The following is an 18,364-nucleotide window of genomic DNA, read 5'->3' on the forward strand; positions in this document are numbered from 1 at the left end:
GTCTAAAGTCTTCCTTGAAAGGTCAATGGCAGCTGCCTTTTTTTTGTTTGTTTGTTTTTTGTTTTTGTTGTTTTTTTTGTTGTTGTTGTTTTTGTCTCAGCTGTAGTAGAAATATGTTTAATTATAGGCTTAATGTTTATTCTTGTCAGTCCTAGATATTTGTGCCACTAGATGGCAGCATTAAACTTCTAATTACTTACACATTGACAGACAGCACATTTTGCTACACTGTCAATAAACTCAAACTCGTTTCCTCAGAGCCTGAGGCCTCTCCTTCCTTAGACTCTGTGAATCATTCCTTCACTTCTATCAAAATAAAATGGACTCAGTCTTTTTTTTGTACCAACATACCTCTGATTTTTCTGTACATTTTCCCAATATGACCCCCATTTGCCCATCACTCATCAGGGAGTTCATAAAAAAATGCAGCACAACATCATGCCAGCTTGATTCTGCCTGTCTAATTCCTGCCTAATATCTCTGCTCCTATTTCTCTCTTGATCCATGCTTTGGGCATTGTACCATTAGGTCTAAAAAGGTGAAGTCATATCACTACTTAAGAAATTTGGTTTCTGAATAATTGCCCATCAATCTCTAATTTGCAATTTGCTGCTAATAAACTGCTTCCCAACTGAAGTCCACCTAGTAATAAATTCTAAACAATTCCAATCTAATATCTATCCCCTCCACAGCAGTGAGACTGCACTTGACACAGTCTCTCATGCTATTAAGGTTTGTATGGATTTACTGTGTTTATTTGTCCTTGTTTTATCGCCTCTTTTAATTCTGAGTCATGTATGCTTCATCTCTGATTCATGTTTGTTATATTTATTTGATTTTATGGATTATGGAAAGCGGCTTAGTGGTTAATGCATTAGCCTCACACCTCCAGAGTTGGAGGTTTGACTCCTGCCATGGCCCTGTGTGGGTGGAGTTTGGATGTTCTTGGCATGTCCAAAGTGTCTGAAGTGTATGAATGGGTGTGTGAATGTGAATGTGTATGTGAGCGTGCCCTGTGATGGATTGGCCCCCTGTCCAGAGTGTACCTCACTTTGTGCCCCATGCTCCCTGGTATAGGCTCCAGGTTGGATGGATGGATGGATAATGGAAAGCAAGAGTTTATGAAAAAAGAAGGTGCTATATAAATAAAATTGTGTTCTTATTTTTATTCTTATTTTTCAAGTCCTTCATCTTTAGTAACTGCATTATCCTGGTCAGTTAGTGTGGTGGATCTGGAGCCTATCCCAGGAACACTGGGCACAAGGCAGGAGAATTCACCCTGGATGGTACACCAGTCCATCACAGTGTACCATGCCCACACATTAGCAATTTACCATAGCCAATCCACCTATCTGCATGTTTTGGGCAGAGGGAGGAAACCACAGAACCTGAAGAAATCCCACAAGGACACAGAGAAAACATGCCAAACTCCACACAGACAGGAGCCCAGGCTCAGGCTTGAACTTTGGACCCTGGAGCTTTGGGGCAGCAATGATAACCACTACACCACTTTATTTGTTTGTTTTTTTTGTTTGTTTCTGTGTTTGTTTCTTTTACATTTATTTATTTGACTTTAACTTTTTATTTTTATTAATGTGGTATGGGGACACACATGAGCATGCATAGTACCTCTAATAAAATTTCATAGCACAGCTTCAAATGTGTACTGTGTTTAAATTGCCATTAAAAAATAAAAATGGCAAAATATTAAGGACAGTTAGTATATCACTTAAAGAGGTGTGAATGTTATGGTATATATCATGTTTACAATGACTCTGCAGTGACACTGAAGTTGCTATTTAATACCCGTGGCCAACTATGTCACAGAAGATGACATAACAACAGAGCCTTTTGCAATAAACAAACAAATATATATATATATATATATATATATATATATATATATATATATATATATATATATATATATATATATATATATATATGGCATATCTGTTGGTTTGGTGTGTAAAGAAGAGTGTCTATAAAGAAATGAACTTACACACACTGTTTACATGGTGGACGATTTTCAGAATATACCTGTACACATAAGTGCACTGTGTAATGCACATACTTATCACTGTTCAGTTAAAAAGGAAGCACAACTGTATGGGGTCTGCTATACAGATATGAACTCATACTTAACCAACAACAAACACAAACATTTTACTTATCACATATCAAAGCGTACTTGATTTGACATTCTATATATTTTTATGAAGAGGCCAAACTAGAAGAAGCATGCATTCATGAAAGTAGACATAGAAATTTTACTTGTCCGGTAACTGAGTCTGGATCAGCCTACACACTCTGGCACATTGCCAGTGCTTTTTATGGCTCTTTATGCAAATGACGTTAGCAGTCGATGTGGTTTTTGAATGCCAAAAGTTTCAACAACTAGATATAACCAAAGTTAAGAGAACCTACCCAGTGAAGCAAAAACCTGTGATATATCATCATCATCTTGGAGCAAGAGTGAATTCTGAACATTGACTGAACTTTAAAGAATTAGGTGAGTAAGCTGAATCAGTGCTTAACATCATTTTGAGTTGATGCCATTTGATGGAACTTTCCATTCACTGAACACATTAGGTTAATTTTTACATGATTTATAAGAAACTTGTTTTGGGGTTATAGAGGTTTAGATTTAACATTCAACTCAGTCAAAAAAATATAATAACCTAATAATGGTATGTTGGTGATTTCCTACAAAGTTTTTCAGTTACTACCGATCTGGCTATGCTTCATGTCCTTCTTATACTTCACTTCATGTACCACAGCCTCAGAGGCACAAACTGTAAATGCGCTTTATGGAACCTTTTTTTTTCTGAGTGTAGAACTAGTGTTATCTGGTTACACCTGAATTTTGTTCAGCTCAAAATGACTTGGTGAATTATCAACAGTAATGTTCAGAAACAGAAATGCTCAACAGTACTACATATTTCCATATCATTTAGAAGACGCTTTTATCCAAAGCGACTTATAAATGAGGAAATACAAGCAAGTGATATATCAAGTGGAGAACAATACAAGTGGTACTACCATACAAGATTTTTAACTGAGTTCTAGAGAAGCAAAGTGCACAGAGTAAAGGTGTAAGAGCCAATGTAAGTGCAGAATGTTTTATCTTTTTTGTTAAAAATATAGGGGGGATGGGGGGGGGGGCAAGTTGGGGGAGGAGCAACTAAAAATTACATTTTGAATGTGAAGCTTTATACTTCACTAATGAACATGAATAATCATTTATTCATTATTTATACATGTGGAGGTTCCTTGCTTTTCCCTTTAGGGGAACTCTTACAGAGAGTTAGGTTCTACATAGAATCTTCCGAAAGAGGATTTGCTTTCAGCGAGGATTCCAACTCTTTGAGGTAACTAAGAGATCAGGCTCATTCTAACCCAAATATAAGGTGCAATAAAAAGTTTAAAATAGCTCTTGTTTATAAATCTGATATAAAAGTGTTATTTTAGTCCCTGTCACATTCTTTCCAGCTCTAATTTACACTCATACCTGAGCACATTACACCTGCCTTCAGAGGGATCAATAAGCATGTGAAGAGGCTTTGGAGCTCCATTTCCATCAGTATTGCTTACATATTATTGATTGTTGGGAGGAAGAGAAGATAGATCGGGGACTATGGTTTTCAAATTAGCAGTTGGTATAATCTCTCTCTCTCTCTCTCTCTCTCTCTCTCTCTCTCTCTCTCTCTCTCTCTCTCTCTCTCTCTCTCTCTCTCTCTCTCTCTCAATCAATCAATCTCCGCTGGTAGTATGGGATGTGTGAGCTCTAGGGAAAAGGGTGGTGGTGTGAAACAAAGGCAGAATCCCCGGCCCCCAGAAGTCAAAAGATACATCACTGACCCAGCTCAGGTAAAATCAAATGCAAATCAAAAAAATCTAAAAAAAATTTTGTTTTTACATTAGTTTTTATCACTGCTCTTGAATCTGTTAAAAAATTTCTATGCATATGGAGCAAATGGAATGTTTTCAAGTTTATCATTAATATTTATTTCTTTTCAACTTCCTCTGAATCATTCAGACAGGTACTTCACAGATTCATTAACTTTATGTTCACATCACAAAATAAATTAAAATAGTTATTGTCATTGTTGAGAAGGTAGAAAATGGAAAAATATATTTTACAGAGAATGTATCAAATAATTATTTAAAAATCTTAAAAGTACAAGTTCCATTCTGATTTCCATATATTTTGTAAATAAACATTTTTTTACAGCTAAAAAAACCTATAAACGTAAATGGTTGTATGTGTCATAAACATGACACAAACAGTAGTAAAATAAAATTCAAATTTTATGCAAATTTAAATAATCTGTTGAAAACAATATTTGCATGTCAGAGTTTCCACTGTACACCCTAACTCACTCTAGTGTTTCTGTCTCTAGAATTCATCATCACTGTTGCCTGGGCAGGTTCTGCAGAATGTGGAATGTGGTATGCCATAACATGCAAACACACACACACACACACACACACACACACACACACACACACACACACACACACACACACACACACACACACACACACACACACACACACGGGAAAGTGTAAGGATCTGAGCAACTCGTGGATCTGAGGATTTGAGTGACTGTGATGGCTAGACGACTGGGTCAGTGCATCTCCAAAACAACAGGTCTTGTGGGGTGTTCCTAGTATGCTGTGGTTAGTACGTACACAACGTGGTCCAGTGAAGGACAACTGGTGGTAAACAGTAAATGGTTTGCATTATATAGCGCTTTTATCCAAAGCACTTTACACTGTCTCATTCACCCATTCACACAACACACACACACACACACACACACACACACACACACACACACACACTAATGGTAGCAGAGCTGCCATGCAAGGCGTTAACTTGCCATTGGGAGCAACTTGGGGTTCAGTGTCTTGCCCAAGGACACTTCAGTATGTGGAGTCATGTGGGCTGGGAATAAACCGCCAACCCTACAATTAGTGGACAACCCGCTCTACCTGAGCCACAGCCGCCCCATGGTGAACTGGCAACAAGGTCATGCACACCCAAGGCTCATTGATGGACATGGGGACCAAAGGCTAGCACATCTCTTCCGATCCCACTGTGATACCTTCACGGCAGGGATGTAGGTATCACAACCCACCATTCGAAGAAGACTTTGTGAGCTACAGTATATAGTCATTTCAAGCAATGGATATGCAACCAAATATTAAGTGTTCTTTAGTGTTTATTGATTTTTTTTTAACTTAAAGGTTTCATGTTCTAAGTTGTTTAACACCTCTATATGTAAATATCATATAGATATTTAGATGGTAATGTTATTTATTGAAGCAAAAATGTTATCCAATACCAACTGGGTCTGTGTGAAAATGTATTTGCCCTCATAGTTATTAATTCACCAAATCTGTGAAACTGCATTCAAAATGGAGTTCAGCTGGACTAGACACAACCAGGCCTGATTATTGCAAACCCTGTTCAATCAAATCAACACTAAAATAGAACTTTTTCAACAGCATGAAGTTGGTTAGAAGGCCTTACCAAGTAACACACTATGCCAAAATTGAAAGAAATTCCAGAAGAAGGTGATTGAAATACATCAGTCTGGGAAGGGTTACAAAGCTATTTCAAAGGCCCTGGGACTCCAAAGGACCACAGTGAGAGCCATTATCTCCCAATGGAAAAACCTGTCCAACCTTCCAAATTCCTCCAAGAGCACAGCAACTACTCATCCAGCAAGTCACAAAAGAGCCAAGGACAACAACAAGGGAACTACTAAAGGTCACTGTTCATGACTCCACTATAAGAAACACACTGGGCAAAAATGTCATCCATGGAAGAGTGGCGATCCAAAAACCACTGCTAACCCAGAAGAAACTTAAGGCTCATCTGAAGTTTGCCAAAACACACCTAGATGATCCTCAAACCTTTTGGGAAAATGTTCTGTGGATTGATGAGTCAAAAATGGAACTGTTTTTAAGACAGGGGTCCCGTTACATCTGGTGTAAACCAAACAAAGAATTCCACAGAAAGAAGATCATACCTACAGTCAAGTATGGTGGTGGAAGTGTGATGGTGTGGGGATGCTTTGCTGCTTCAGGGCCTGGGCAATTTACAAAAATTGAGGGAAATGTGAATTCTGCTCTCTACCAAAAAATCCTAAAGGAGAAGGTCTGGTCTTCAGTCTGTAAGTTGAAACTCAAGCGCATTTGGATTATGCAGCATGACAATGATCCAAAGCATAGGAAGCATAAGTCTTAGTGAAAGACTGATCTCTAGTTATAGGAAGTGTTTTGTTGCAGCATTTGTGGCATGGATTCTACAAGATGTTGGAAACATTCCTGTGGGATTCTGGTCCATGATGACATGATTGCATCACACAATTCCTGAAGATTTTTCAGGTGCACTTTTCATGCTGTGAATCTCCCATTCTATTGGATTCAGATGCGGTGACTGTGAAGGCAACTGAAAACACTGAACTCATTGTTTTGTTCATGAAACCAGTTTGAGATGACATTTGCTTTGTGACATGGTACATTATCATGCTGGAAGTAGCCATTAGAACATGAATAAATTGTGCCCATGAAGGGATGCACATGCTCATCAACACTAGACAAATAGGCTGAGGCATGTGGCAAATAGGCACGTGATGACTGATTGGTATTAACGTGTCTAGAGTGTGCCAAGAAAACATTCCCCACACCATTACACCACCTCCACTAGCCTGGACTGTTGACACAAAGCAGGTTGGATCCATGAATTCATACTGTTGGTGCCAAATTATCTGTGCACCTCAGCAGAAATCAAGATTCATCAGACCAGGCTACGTTTTCCAGTCTCCTTCTGTCCAGTTTTGGTGAGTCTGTGCCCGCTGCAGCTCAGAATTCTGTTCTAGGCTGACAGAAGTGGAACATGACGTGGTCTACGACTGTTGTAGCCCATCCGCCTCAAGGTTAGACGGGTTGTGCATTCTGGGATGCTTTTCTGGTCACCAGAATTGAGTGTTTATCTGAGTTACTGTTAGCTCAAACCAGTCTGGCCATTCTCCATTGATCTCTCTTATCAACAAGCCATTTTCTTCCACTGAACTGCTGCTCACTGGATGTTTTTTTTTTCTTTATTGCACCATTCTGAGTTAACTCTAGAGACTGTTGTGTGTGAAAATCCCAGCAGATCAGCAGTTATAGAAATACTCAAACCAGCCTGTCTAGCACCAACAATCATGTCACGGTCAAAATAACTGAGTTATCAGTTAATAATCACGTTTTTTCCTTATTCTAATAGTTGATGTGGACATTAACTGAAGCTGCTGGCCCGTATCTGCCTGATTTTATGCATTGCACAACTGCCATATGATTGGCTGATTAGTTAATTGTTTGAATGAGAGGTGTACAGGTGTTCCTAATAAAGTGCTCAGTTAGTGTACAGTCCTCTCTGAAACTATTGGAACGGCAAGCCCAATTCATCTGTATGCGCCATACATCAAAGACATTTGGGTTTGAGATCATAAGGTGGATATGAGACGAGAGTTTAGGATTTCAGCTTTTATTGCCTGGTATTTACATTTAGATGTATTAAACAACATAAAACATAGAACCTTTTGTATCAGACTACCCATTTTTAGGTGAGCAAAAGTAAAGGAAAAGATAAGCCTTGAAGTAAATTAAAGTAAGTAACACTTACTATTTGGTTGCATATCCCTTGCTTGCAATAATAGCATCAAGCCTGTAGCCTCTTTCAGATGTGGTTTGTTTTGGGGGGTTTCCTCCATTCAGTTTCCTCTTCAGGAAGGCTGACAAATTCTGTGTCTATTACTCAGTACATCAGTGGTTTCTTTCTTATTCACTTATTCTTTTCTCAGCTTCAAAGTCTAACAGGACAATCTAACAGGACACCCCGGGGTAACAAGAAACACCTGCCATTCCAATAGTATCAAATAAAAATATCATTCCATAGGGCTCTAAAGTGCTAATGAATGTAGGCAAATTCATTCTGATTCATTTCATTGCTGTTAGCAAACAAATAGAAATGCAAACAGAGCTGTTACACACATTACATTTGAAATGTCTCACCACTGCAAAGGAGAAACAATCTGATGGTGCAATACTGCTCAAAAATACAATGAGCTAATCTCCTCTTGGGTTTTCGTTTGCACAGTTGATTGCATCTCTTTCAGGAGCTTAAATAAACAGCTCTGCTTGTGGTGCATGACAAATTTGACCCCTTAAGGCTTGTGATTTTGATTCAGTACTAACAAATTTACATCTAGGACATCTTGTAAGGTTGTATTCTTTAGTACCATAGCGATAGAATACGGCAGATTGTTTATTTCACTCATGAAAAGGATGGGTTTGATGTTTTCCATCCTCTCTGAAGAGGATTTAGAATTTTTATTCTATAATTTGAGCCATTGTTTTATTAGTGGGATGATATATGAACACCGAAGGAATTCTCTCTGTCTTAGCAGTGCATTTGTCACTGCATCAGTTTGGTGATACAAGTCATGGCAAACCACACAAAAAAATCATGAATAGAGAAAATGTTTCAAGCTCTCAATCTAAAGTTTAAAAAATAATGTTAAAATGTAATCTAGAAACAAGGGTATTATGGAAAGTTATGTACAAGGAAAGCTATCAAATGAAAACTATTATTTTAGTACCTGCTCATGCAACCAGAAGAATTTTTTCTAAAGCTAGCCAGATGCTCGTCAGGCATGGAACACTTGCATTGAACAAAACAAAACGGAGAGTATGCAGAAAGGTGATACACTTTTGTGACACCTATTTGCAATAGACAATTCAAACAAAGCAGAGCAGTAATACTGGCATGGTAGTGTGTGAGGCACTGGCATGAGAGGTGTATCAGGTGTATCAGGCACAGCAGCAATATTGGTTTTGTTTTAACACTGTGTACACTGTATAATTGGTCCACCTTATACAGTATGTGTTTAGTTAGAGTCTTTAGTTAATCCTTTCCATGCACAATTTGTGTTCAACCTTTACTCGTACATCAGCATCAAATTCCAGAAACTACACCCTGTCAGTGTCAGTGCTATGCTGAAAGTGTAACCATAAAGCAATGATTCTACTGTCCCTTTTATTTGATAGACACAGTGAACCTTAGATGACAATTTGTTCATAGCAACTAAGCTTTCTAGCAGCTTTATGTTTATACTGGATAAAAACTATGTTCATATTTCCACAGCTGTATCCACAGACAGCAAGATGGTCATTGCTATATTCTCATATGATGCGGAGAATAAGAATGAGCTAGCTTTCAAAAAAGGAGACAAACTTGTAATATTGGATGAGTGAGTATAAATTACACACAGTATATCAATATATGCGACTTGCTCATCCACTCTAAGAACACACACACTGAATGTGTATCTAATCTCTTTTCATCTAAGATAATCAATGTGGTCACTGCTATGTGTGTTTTGTCTGTGCATTAGGAATGGCGAGTGGTGGAAAGCAAAGTCACTTTCTTCGGGCAAAGTAGGATTAATACCTTCCAATTACATAAAGCTAGAAGAGAGCATGGACAACAAAGAGTAAGTCATTTTCCAGGCCTTTTTTATTTTTTATTTTTACCATCTAAAGGATGTATATGAAATACTGGTCACAGCTTATGAAAATTAGACATGGAAATATGAGGAAATGAAACATAATGCTATATTGTGGGATATAAGTGAAAGGTTTTAATTTGTCAAGAGAGGCTGTGTCAAAAGCCATGAACACACACTTCTCTATATGTATGTGACTTGCTTTAAGGAATCTTATATCATATATTCTTCATGATGTCAGTCAAGTTCTTTGAGAAATGCAGCGGTTCTAATGAGTAGCCCTGTTATAAATAGCTTTGTGAAGTTCGCCAGTTTTAGTTGTGTCTAGGTCACATGCTTTTGTTCTCCTTTGCAGGAGCATTTTGTTCAGGTTTGGCCTGATTTTAAAACAGGTCCCTTTAACTAATCAAACAATTTGATCGTTTTTGTGATCAATACACATGCAGTTATGACACTGTCTATGTAGCCTCTATGTAAGCCCTTGCCTTATTGCATTGGAAAGCAATACGCATGAAATCCTGATATTTATATTTTATAACTGACAGTGTAATTTGCATTCATTTTAATCACTGTTCATTTAATAAGGATTTGTTTATTTTCATGTGAGGTTTCACTTTTTTTTCTCTGTTCCAGATATTAATTAATATTTTAATAAGTAGTGCAAGTTATCATTGCATCCATATCTTTACTATTCCTTATATCTTTTACAGTATGAAGACAAATATACACTCTTTCGACTAACTCTCTCTCTCTCTCTCTCTCTCTCTCTCTCTCTCTCTCTCTCTCTCTCTCTCTCTCTCTTCCACACACACACACTCTGTGTTCTCAACTTTTTGTTTTTCATAGCTGGTACTTTAAGAACATCAGCAGAATAACAGCTGAGAGAAACCTGCTGGCTCCTGCCAATAAACCAGGTGCCTTCCTCATACGCCAGAGTGAGACAACTGCAGGTCTGCAGTGTACATACACCCAACCCCCCCCACACCCCAACCACACACACACACACACACACACACACACACACACACACACACACACACACTAAAAGGAATCAATGTCTATTTAACTACTCAAAGAACATACCCTCAATCAAACTTAAATAACTTTATTAATTGTGATTCAAGTTTATTCATATTCGGTCTTCCTCATAAATTTAAATTTATGCAGATTTGTTACAGCTGTGTGTGTTTGCATGTAAACATATCTTTTGTTGTGTGCAGGAAGTTACTCCATGTCAGTGAGAGACGTGGGTCCTAATCGCTCAGCTGTGGTAAAGCATTATAAGATTCGTCTACTGGAAAATGGAGGATTTTACATCTCTCCAAGAATCACCTTCCAAACAATAGATGACCTCATTGTGTACTATCAGAGTATGTAAACACATAGAAAACACAGAGTATCTCACTTGAGCCAGAAGTGATATTCAGAAAACTTATATATCTTCTTTATATTAGTAGTTTGCCAAAAACAGCATTTTATGAATACTGAAATATAGGCCATATTTCTTTAGAAATCTTTAAAAAGGTTTTTTTTTTGCATTTGTTTTTCAAGTTCAATTTAAACTAGATAGGTAAAGTTCATCATGGCAAACTTTGATGTTCGCTTGAACATCAAACAAGTCTGAAAGATAGATAGAGTGCCAATAGTTGTACAGTTGATTAGATAAACAGACAGACAGACAGACAGACAGATAGATAGATAGATAGATAGATAGATAGATAGATAGATAGATAGATAGTGTCAATGTAAGTGAATCTGAGTTCTGGGGATTTTTGATTGTTGTTACGGGAATACCGGGAGTCCCGTCAGTTAGGAAAAATATTGCATGACCATTCAGGTCAGCTCAAGAAGTTATAACAGTCAGAAATTTTTAATGCTAGTCAATGGGAATTTTGGCCACATTGAACTTCCGTAACGGGAATTCTGTAATTCCGATCACTTAGAAAAGTCACACTAAAGCAGGCTGAAGGTCTGTGGCAAGTTTGGTGCATGTAGCTTGAAAGCTCTGGAGGAGTAGCGTTTAGAAATTTTGGGTTTCAGAATAATAATAATAATAATAATAATAATAATAATAATAATAATAATAATAATATGCTTATAAAGCAGAACAGTATGTTGGCTTTGTCAAGCCAACATAATGAAAGAAGCATCACAGGCAACACAGGGGAAAACTCCTCCAAACAAATCATTCACATCCAATAATAATCATTGCATTTAGGGATTTTTATTTCAACATATGATCAAACATGTAAAAGATGAACATTTCCTTGCACAGTCCATATGGAGTCACTTTTTTACTGCTCACTAAAAATACTCCAAAATGACTTTCAATTCAGGGTGTCTAATACTCCAAACGTTCAGCATCTATTAACCTCAAATATCTCAGACATCTGATAAACATATAAATGAATTGGGCTTTCATGACTGTTCTGGTGCTTACACACTTGCGTATCTGTTTGTAGAACAGGCCAATGGTTTATGTCAGCGATTAGGCAAAGCCTGTGTGAAGCCTAAAAATGCCGTCCAGTGGGATGAAGATGCTTGGGAAATTCCCAAAGAATCTCTTCATATGACGAAGAGGCTTGGAGCTGGTCAGTTTGGTGAGGTCTGGCTAGGTGAGTGTGTATGATTCTGAGGCCGTTATTACTTCCTTTTTCTTTTTAAAATAACTCATCAGAACTTCCTGTTTCCTACCAAACCTGCTGTTTTCTTCCATGTTGTATGCTTCCATTTTACTCTTACGGTAATGTAGTGCTAAGAAAAAAGGTCTCCTTTTAGTACACATTTCCACTTGGTGAACAATTTTACCATTGACATCAACTGATGGGCTAAACAGTACGCTTTCCACTCTTAGTTTTCAAAGTTTATTTGAATATTAATGAACTATTTGAATATTCAGAGCACATCAACTGCTCTCTCTCTCTCCCCCCCTCTCTCAACGTATAGCAACGTATAACAACACAACTAAAGTGGCAGTGAAGACCCTGAAGCCAGGCAGCATGTCAGTTGAGGCATTTCTGCAGGAGGCCAACTTGATGAAAACTCTACGGCATGAACGCCTTGTCCGCCTTTACGCCGTGGTCACCAAATCACAGCCCCTCTACATCATCACTGAATTCATGTCTAATGGTACACACTAGGGGTGTAACACAGTGCAATTATCTGTATCTGTATCTGTTTAGTGCTCAAAATATTACTATTCGTTTTCATGTTCTAATTTAAAATGGTATTAGGTGTAGACTATACCGGAAGGTTTTTTTTTTTTTTTTTTTAAATGATAATAATTTTATTTATTTAGTTAGTTAGTTTACCCTATACCACTATGCCTTGGAAACATCAGAAAACATTGAAAATACAGGGATGATGGAGAAAAGAAGGCATTTTCATTCATAAATTCTAACAACAAAAGCAATTGCAGAACATGACTTTATTCAACTCCTCAACCAGACATCCTGTGGAACTTTCTGGCAAGCTTTCCACTCTCTAATGTGGCTGTGTAAACACACAAGCTGTTTCAAAGCAGTGATGTCCTTCCCAAATCAGAAAACTGTTACTATTGCTACAATTAACAACAATAGCCACCTAATAAAGGTCAGCAAATTATTATAATGCCCAAATGATATTCCAAGAAGATTTTCTTTTAATAGTGATTGAGAATGATCATCTAAGAACAATGGTTCCAAATATTGCAGATATTTATGGCAAATCAGAAATAGACACCACTGTTCATTTGTTCCCAGAAAAAAAAACTGAAAAAAAAAGAAAAATGTGCCCACTATTTCCTATACCTTATTGGGCAAGTTTTATGTCTTTTTGTGTGGTTTTTGTATTGTAGTTGGGGTGGGCTTTTTCTGAAACCTGGCAATCTTGTTTAAAGCTTTCTTTAAAAAAAAACAACAAAAAAAAACAACAACAACAAAAAAAAAAACTGAATCACCTACTGTATTTGTATTTGTTTAGGATTCATTTTCTATTCAATATGAATAATTTATTTATATTTGGTTAGACCCCTAGTACATGCATTTACATAGTCATACACAAAAATCTGTAGTGCACATGTGCATCTGCATCTTGTTGGCCATTAATATGAGCTTTAGAATGTTTCTGATGTGCAGCTTTCTTTAGGTTTGCATAAACACACTAACACTATTTGCATTCTCTGCTCCTGGCTGTTAGGGAGCTTGTTGGACTTTCTGAAAAGTCCACCAGGCAGAAGAATACAGTTTCCTAAACTGGTCGACTTTGGAGCTCAAGTACGTATTCACATACGTCTGTACACAGTCAAATGACATCAAATAGCCATATACTACATAGTGCTGTTTATAACAGGTGTTTGATATTCTCAGAATCACATAAATATTTTAAGAGAACTGAGACTTTCTGTGAAGCGTGGTGTGTGTAATCAGGCAAAAGCAGAACTTCGTTGTTCAGCATCACTAAGAGTGATGTATAATGGAAACTGGTTTGTTGTTTTTGTGCATCAGATTGCAGAAGGCATGGCATACATTGAAAAGAAGAACTACATTCATAGAGACTTGAGAGCTGCAAACGTCCTTGTCAGTGAGAGCCTGCTCTGTAAGATTGCTGACTTCGGCCTGGCTAGGGTCATTGAGGAGAATGAATATTCAGCCAGAGAAGGTATAGGGAGATAGAACCAATTTATGTCCCATTTCATCCCACTACAATGGCTATGGGTCAATGGGTCACATTGCTGCCTCATAACTCCACTGCGTGTGTTGAATTTCTCATGTTCTCCCTGTGTCTATGTGGGTTTCCTCTGGTTCTCCAAGAGGAGGATTGGCTGCAGTAATTTGCACCCTAGGGGGGGAATGAATGAATGAATGAATGAATGAATGAGCATACACAATGGCATTGTTTGATAGCAGCCAGTTTAATTAAAGTTTAGTCATTTGTATAAAAAATTGAAAAGCCCTTTACTTTCTAATACTAACACAATTTAAAACATGTTTTCACCCTTCATTTCTGACTATTGTTTTCTCTTATTTAGGTGCTAAATTCCCCATTAAGTGGACTGCACCAGAAGCTATAAACTATGGTTCATTCACTATCAAATCAGATATGTGGTCATTTGGCATCCTTCTCTATGAGATCGTCACCTATGGGAAACTCCCCTATACAGGTTAGTGTGACCTTACAGTATTATTCCCTAATAATTTCCCTGATCCACTCATAACAAAAAGATAATAATTTCACAATGTATATGCTGAAATCAACTTGTGATACCAGACACAATTTAATTTTCACCTACAAGAGGATGTAAAGGACTTTGTATGCAGTATTGTTTGGTCCACAGGTTTCCAACACTGGTCTTGGAGTGCCTCCTGCAATACTAATTTTCCTACTAGTTTTCCCTGCTCTATCTCACCCATTCCAACTCAACAAGGACTGTTAATTAGATGATTATTTGAACCAGCTGTGTTAGAAAACACTTAAATGTGCAGGACAGGGCCATGCCCTGGGTTAGGAAACTGTGCTCAAATGAAAAGAATGGTGTTTGCTGACCTCTATTGGCAGAAACAATTATGCTTAATTGTTAAGTATACATATTCAGACTACCATGTTGAAATTCTGGGTCACTAAGCAAAATTTGAACGTGAGAAAATGTCAGGATGAAAAAAAAAACCCACATTACGGAACTATGCAAAGAACCACAAAACCCATTTTACAATAGTGTAAAGACTTAATCCTATTTTACCACCCTACAACAGGTCTAAGCAACAGTGAAGTGATGGCACGAGTGCAGCGTGGCTATCGCATGCAGTGTCCTGATAACTGCCCATCTGAACTGTATGAGATCATGACTTCATGCTGGAAAGCTAAACCAGAGGAGCGGCCCACGTTTGACTTCATGCAGAGTGTGCTGGAGGACTATTACACAGCCACAGAGGGCCAGTACCAGAGCCAGCCATGATAACATGCCAGATTCCAAACAGTCAAGAACATCATATAGAATTTCATTTTTTATAGCCACCCAGTAAGTTGGTTGAGTTCAACATTGTCAAGGATATACTCCCTAGAATTGCACAAATAATTAAGAAACCATGGAACCTTGAAAAGCACAAGGAAATAAGGAACTAAGGCTCAGCAGGTGGAGTCTGTCCTCCTCTGTGCTGAAGGAAGGCTGGTTGATCTCATTAAATGCACCCAATGCTCATCAATCAGCAAACAAAGAAGAAAAATAACTAATTATTTGGCTTTTTTCAGGTTTGTTAATAATTAACATGAACATTTTTATGAGAATGCCAACAGTAGATCAGTCCACCAACAGACATTACTACCTGGAAAAACATGAAAATCTTCAAACCAAAGTGCTCATAGCTCAGTCCAGGGTACAAATGTGATCCTTTTCCCCCTGCCACCACCATCCCTTTTGGGGGGACCACTGAGACTTTATTTATTTTACTTCATCCATATTTGTGGATGTGCTATGCTTCATATTTAAGGGTTAGTATGGGTGAGTGGTGGGTGTAGGACGTAACAGACAGGGTAGTTGAGGAGACAAAACAATAGACAAAACAGCGCAATATTAATGTTATTTGTTTTCCAGTTTGCTAGTATGGTTTTCTTGGCGATGAAGAACTATTGTGGTTTCCTTTGTGATGCTGATCCTAGCTGTATCTCAGAGTAAGCATTGTGAAGGGCAGAGTGGGGTGGTGTGATTTAGAAAACAAGATATTTTCTTCGTGATTTGTTTCCAGAAGTGCTTAACTGGTGTGCAGTCAGATATGGCATGTATGTAATCATCTGGTGTATTTTGTGTGCACCGCATACAGATTTCGGATTCCTTGAAGTCCATTATATACATCCTAGAACCAGTGTAGTGAATTATATGGATTATTTTGTATTGTGTTATGGGCAGACTAGTGTTATTAGCTATGTAGGACATGTTCTGTAGGATTTGTGTGGAAAATTCTTCTCTGGGTGTGATTGCAAAGCCTTTTTTTTATACATAATATGGTAATTGTAGAGTTGTAGTTGGATATTATTTTATATATTTTGGATAAGGTCTTCTGATACTAATGGGGGAAGGTCTAATGTGTTGTCTTTTAGGTTATTTACAACATATAATGGATGAGTTGTAGAAATTCAAAGAAATGTTTATTTTCTAGTGCATGCTTCTTGACTGGATATGGAAATGATGTAAAGCTGTTGTTTTGACGTGTTTGCAAAGTCAGGGCTGTGCTATATGTGTGTGCGTTCATTTAGTTGGAGTGGTGAATTTATAGTTTTAAGATGTTAAAGTCGCTGCAATTGTCGGGCTTTTGAAGCAGGGGTGGCGTTTGACTCATCAGCTGTGCTGATGAAGGGTAGATCCAAGATTCTGATTTCTTTGCATAGTGCCTGTTCAGCATCTAGATACAGGTCATTTGTCTGACTTGCTTTTATACATTTTATTATATATTTATTTTTAGTGGTTAGTAAGGTAATATTGTTGAACATTTGGAGCAGCAAGTCCTCCATGATATTTGGCTGTTTGTTAGGTCGTTAATTTGATTCTAGGAGGTTTGTTTTTCCAATAAAATTTGGTGATACTGGAATCAAGTGATATGAACCAAGAAGGGGGAGGTTGAGCAGGGACAATTTAAAATAAGTAATTTATTTTGGGTAGTATCATCATTTTTATGGATGCTATTCTTCCAATGAGAGCGAGGGCAAGGTTTATCCAGCATTGGAGATCATAATTTATGATGTGCAATAATGGGTTAAAGTTGAGTTTATGCAGGTCTGACAGCTTTGTGGAGAGTTTGACACCAAGATAAGTGATGCAGTCAGTGCTTATGGTTATAGATTGTACCTCAGTTTCGAGAAGATTCATGTTGAGAGGGAGCATAGTGGAATTGAGTAATTGGAAATTTTGGAATTCTTTACAATTATGTATTCAGCCTGCAGGTTTTTGTAAGAAGAGTAAAATGTTGTCAGCATATAAACTGATTGTGTTCCATGGTTGCTGACTGGTTCGCATTAATGTTTACATTTTGTTATTGTTGCCGCTAATGGTACAACACTTTAAAGTGTTGTAATGTGATCCAATTTAAAACTACACTCACCAGCCATTTTAATAGGAACACCAGTACCCCTCCCAATTATCCAATCAGCCTATCATATGGCAGCAGTGCAATGTACAAATTCATGCAGATACAAGTCAAGAGCTTCACTTAATGTTTACATTAAACTTGATAATGGGGGAAATCATGATCATATTGGCTTTGACCATGGCCCGGTTGTTGGTGCTAGACAGGCTGGTCACATCTTGGTTCTCGGTCAGCCTTGACTAGGAATCTCAGAAAAACTGAAGAGTTATGATTGGGGGGGAAAGAAAAATAAATAAATAAATAAAATAAAAAAAATAACCTTGCCATGGTCTTTGACCAGTCTTCAACAATCTTCCTCATATGAGACACTGTGCATTCTGAGGCACTTTTCTGCTCACCATGGTTGTGTTATTGGAACCTTCCTGTCAGCTCAAACCAGTCTGCCCATTCTCCTCTGAAGGCGTTTCTGCCTAATATACAGATCAACCACAAAGGGTCCAGTGAGTATAGTCTGGAAAAGGATTGCCCTCTAAATTATTTACTATTAACTTCTGAAAATAAACCCCTTTGTAAATAGGTCTTAGCTCCACTCTTAAATGTAAGCATAAGGTGCTTGTTGTACAGGGTGATGTAAAAAAGATTTTTTTTATAATAAAGTTAAAACCAAAATGTGTCAGTGGTGCACAAATGGAGATTGTTTGAAGGAATGTTACATTTTATATTACAGGTTTATAGCATTATTGCAGG

General features: G+C 37.6%; 1 protein-coding gene across 1 annotated transcript; it reads left to right on the forward strand.

Annotated features, from left to right (window-relative positions):
* The first annotated feature begins 2,362 nt into the window (after positions 1 to 2,362).
* Positions 2,363 to 18,290, forward strand: LOC108267808 (tyrosine-protein kinase Lyn). The gene is made up of 13 exons (XM_053681239.1): positions 2,363 to 2,512; positions 3,771 to 3,870; positions 4,404 to 4,452; positions 9,203 to 9,308; positions 9,453 to 9,551; positions 10,410 to 10,513; positions 10,784 to 10,933; positions 12,026 to 12,178; positions 12,510 to 12,692; positions 13,740 to 13,816; positions 14,048 to 14,201; positions 14,572 to 14,703; positions 15,293 to 18,290. The coding sequence occupies exons 2-13, from the start codon at positions 3,772 to 3,774 to the stop codon at positions 15,493 to 15,495; spliced, it is 1,509 nt and encodes a 502-aa protein (XP_053537214.1). The 5' UTR covers positions 2,363 to 2,512; position 3,771; the 3' UTR covers positions 15,496 to 18,290.
* Positions 18,291 to 18,364: the final 74 nt, after the last annotated feature.

Source organism: Ictalurus punctatus, chromosome 7 (genome assembly GCF_001660625.3).
Source record: "Ictalurus punctatus breed USDA103 chromosome 7, Coco_2.0, whole genome shotgun sequence".
In the NCBI taxonomy this organism is placed as follows: Eukaryota; Metazoa; Chordata; class Actinopteri; order Siluriformes; family Ictaluridae; genus Ictalurus; species Ictalurus punctatus.

What these genes read in the sequence shown, in the direction of transcription:
- LOC108267808 (XM_053681239.1), top strand. Translation starts at nt 3,772, where the DNA reads ATGGGATGTGTGAGCTCTAGGGAAAAGGGTGGTGGTGTGAAACAAAGG. An exon ending in TCTGCAGAATGTGGAATGTG is followed by an intron (nt 4,453 to 9,202) that starts GTATGCCATAAC and finishes ATATTTCCACAG; the next exon opens with CTGTATCCACAGACAGCAAG. An exon ending in AAACTTGTAATATTGGATGA is followed by an intron (nt 9,309 to 9,452) that starts GTGAGTATAAAT and finishes TCTGTGCATTAG; the next exon opens with GAATGGCGAGTGGTGGAAAG.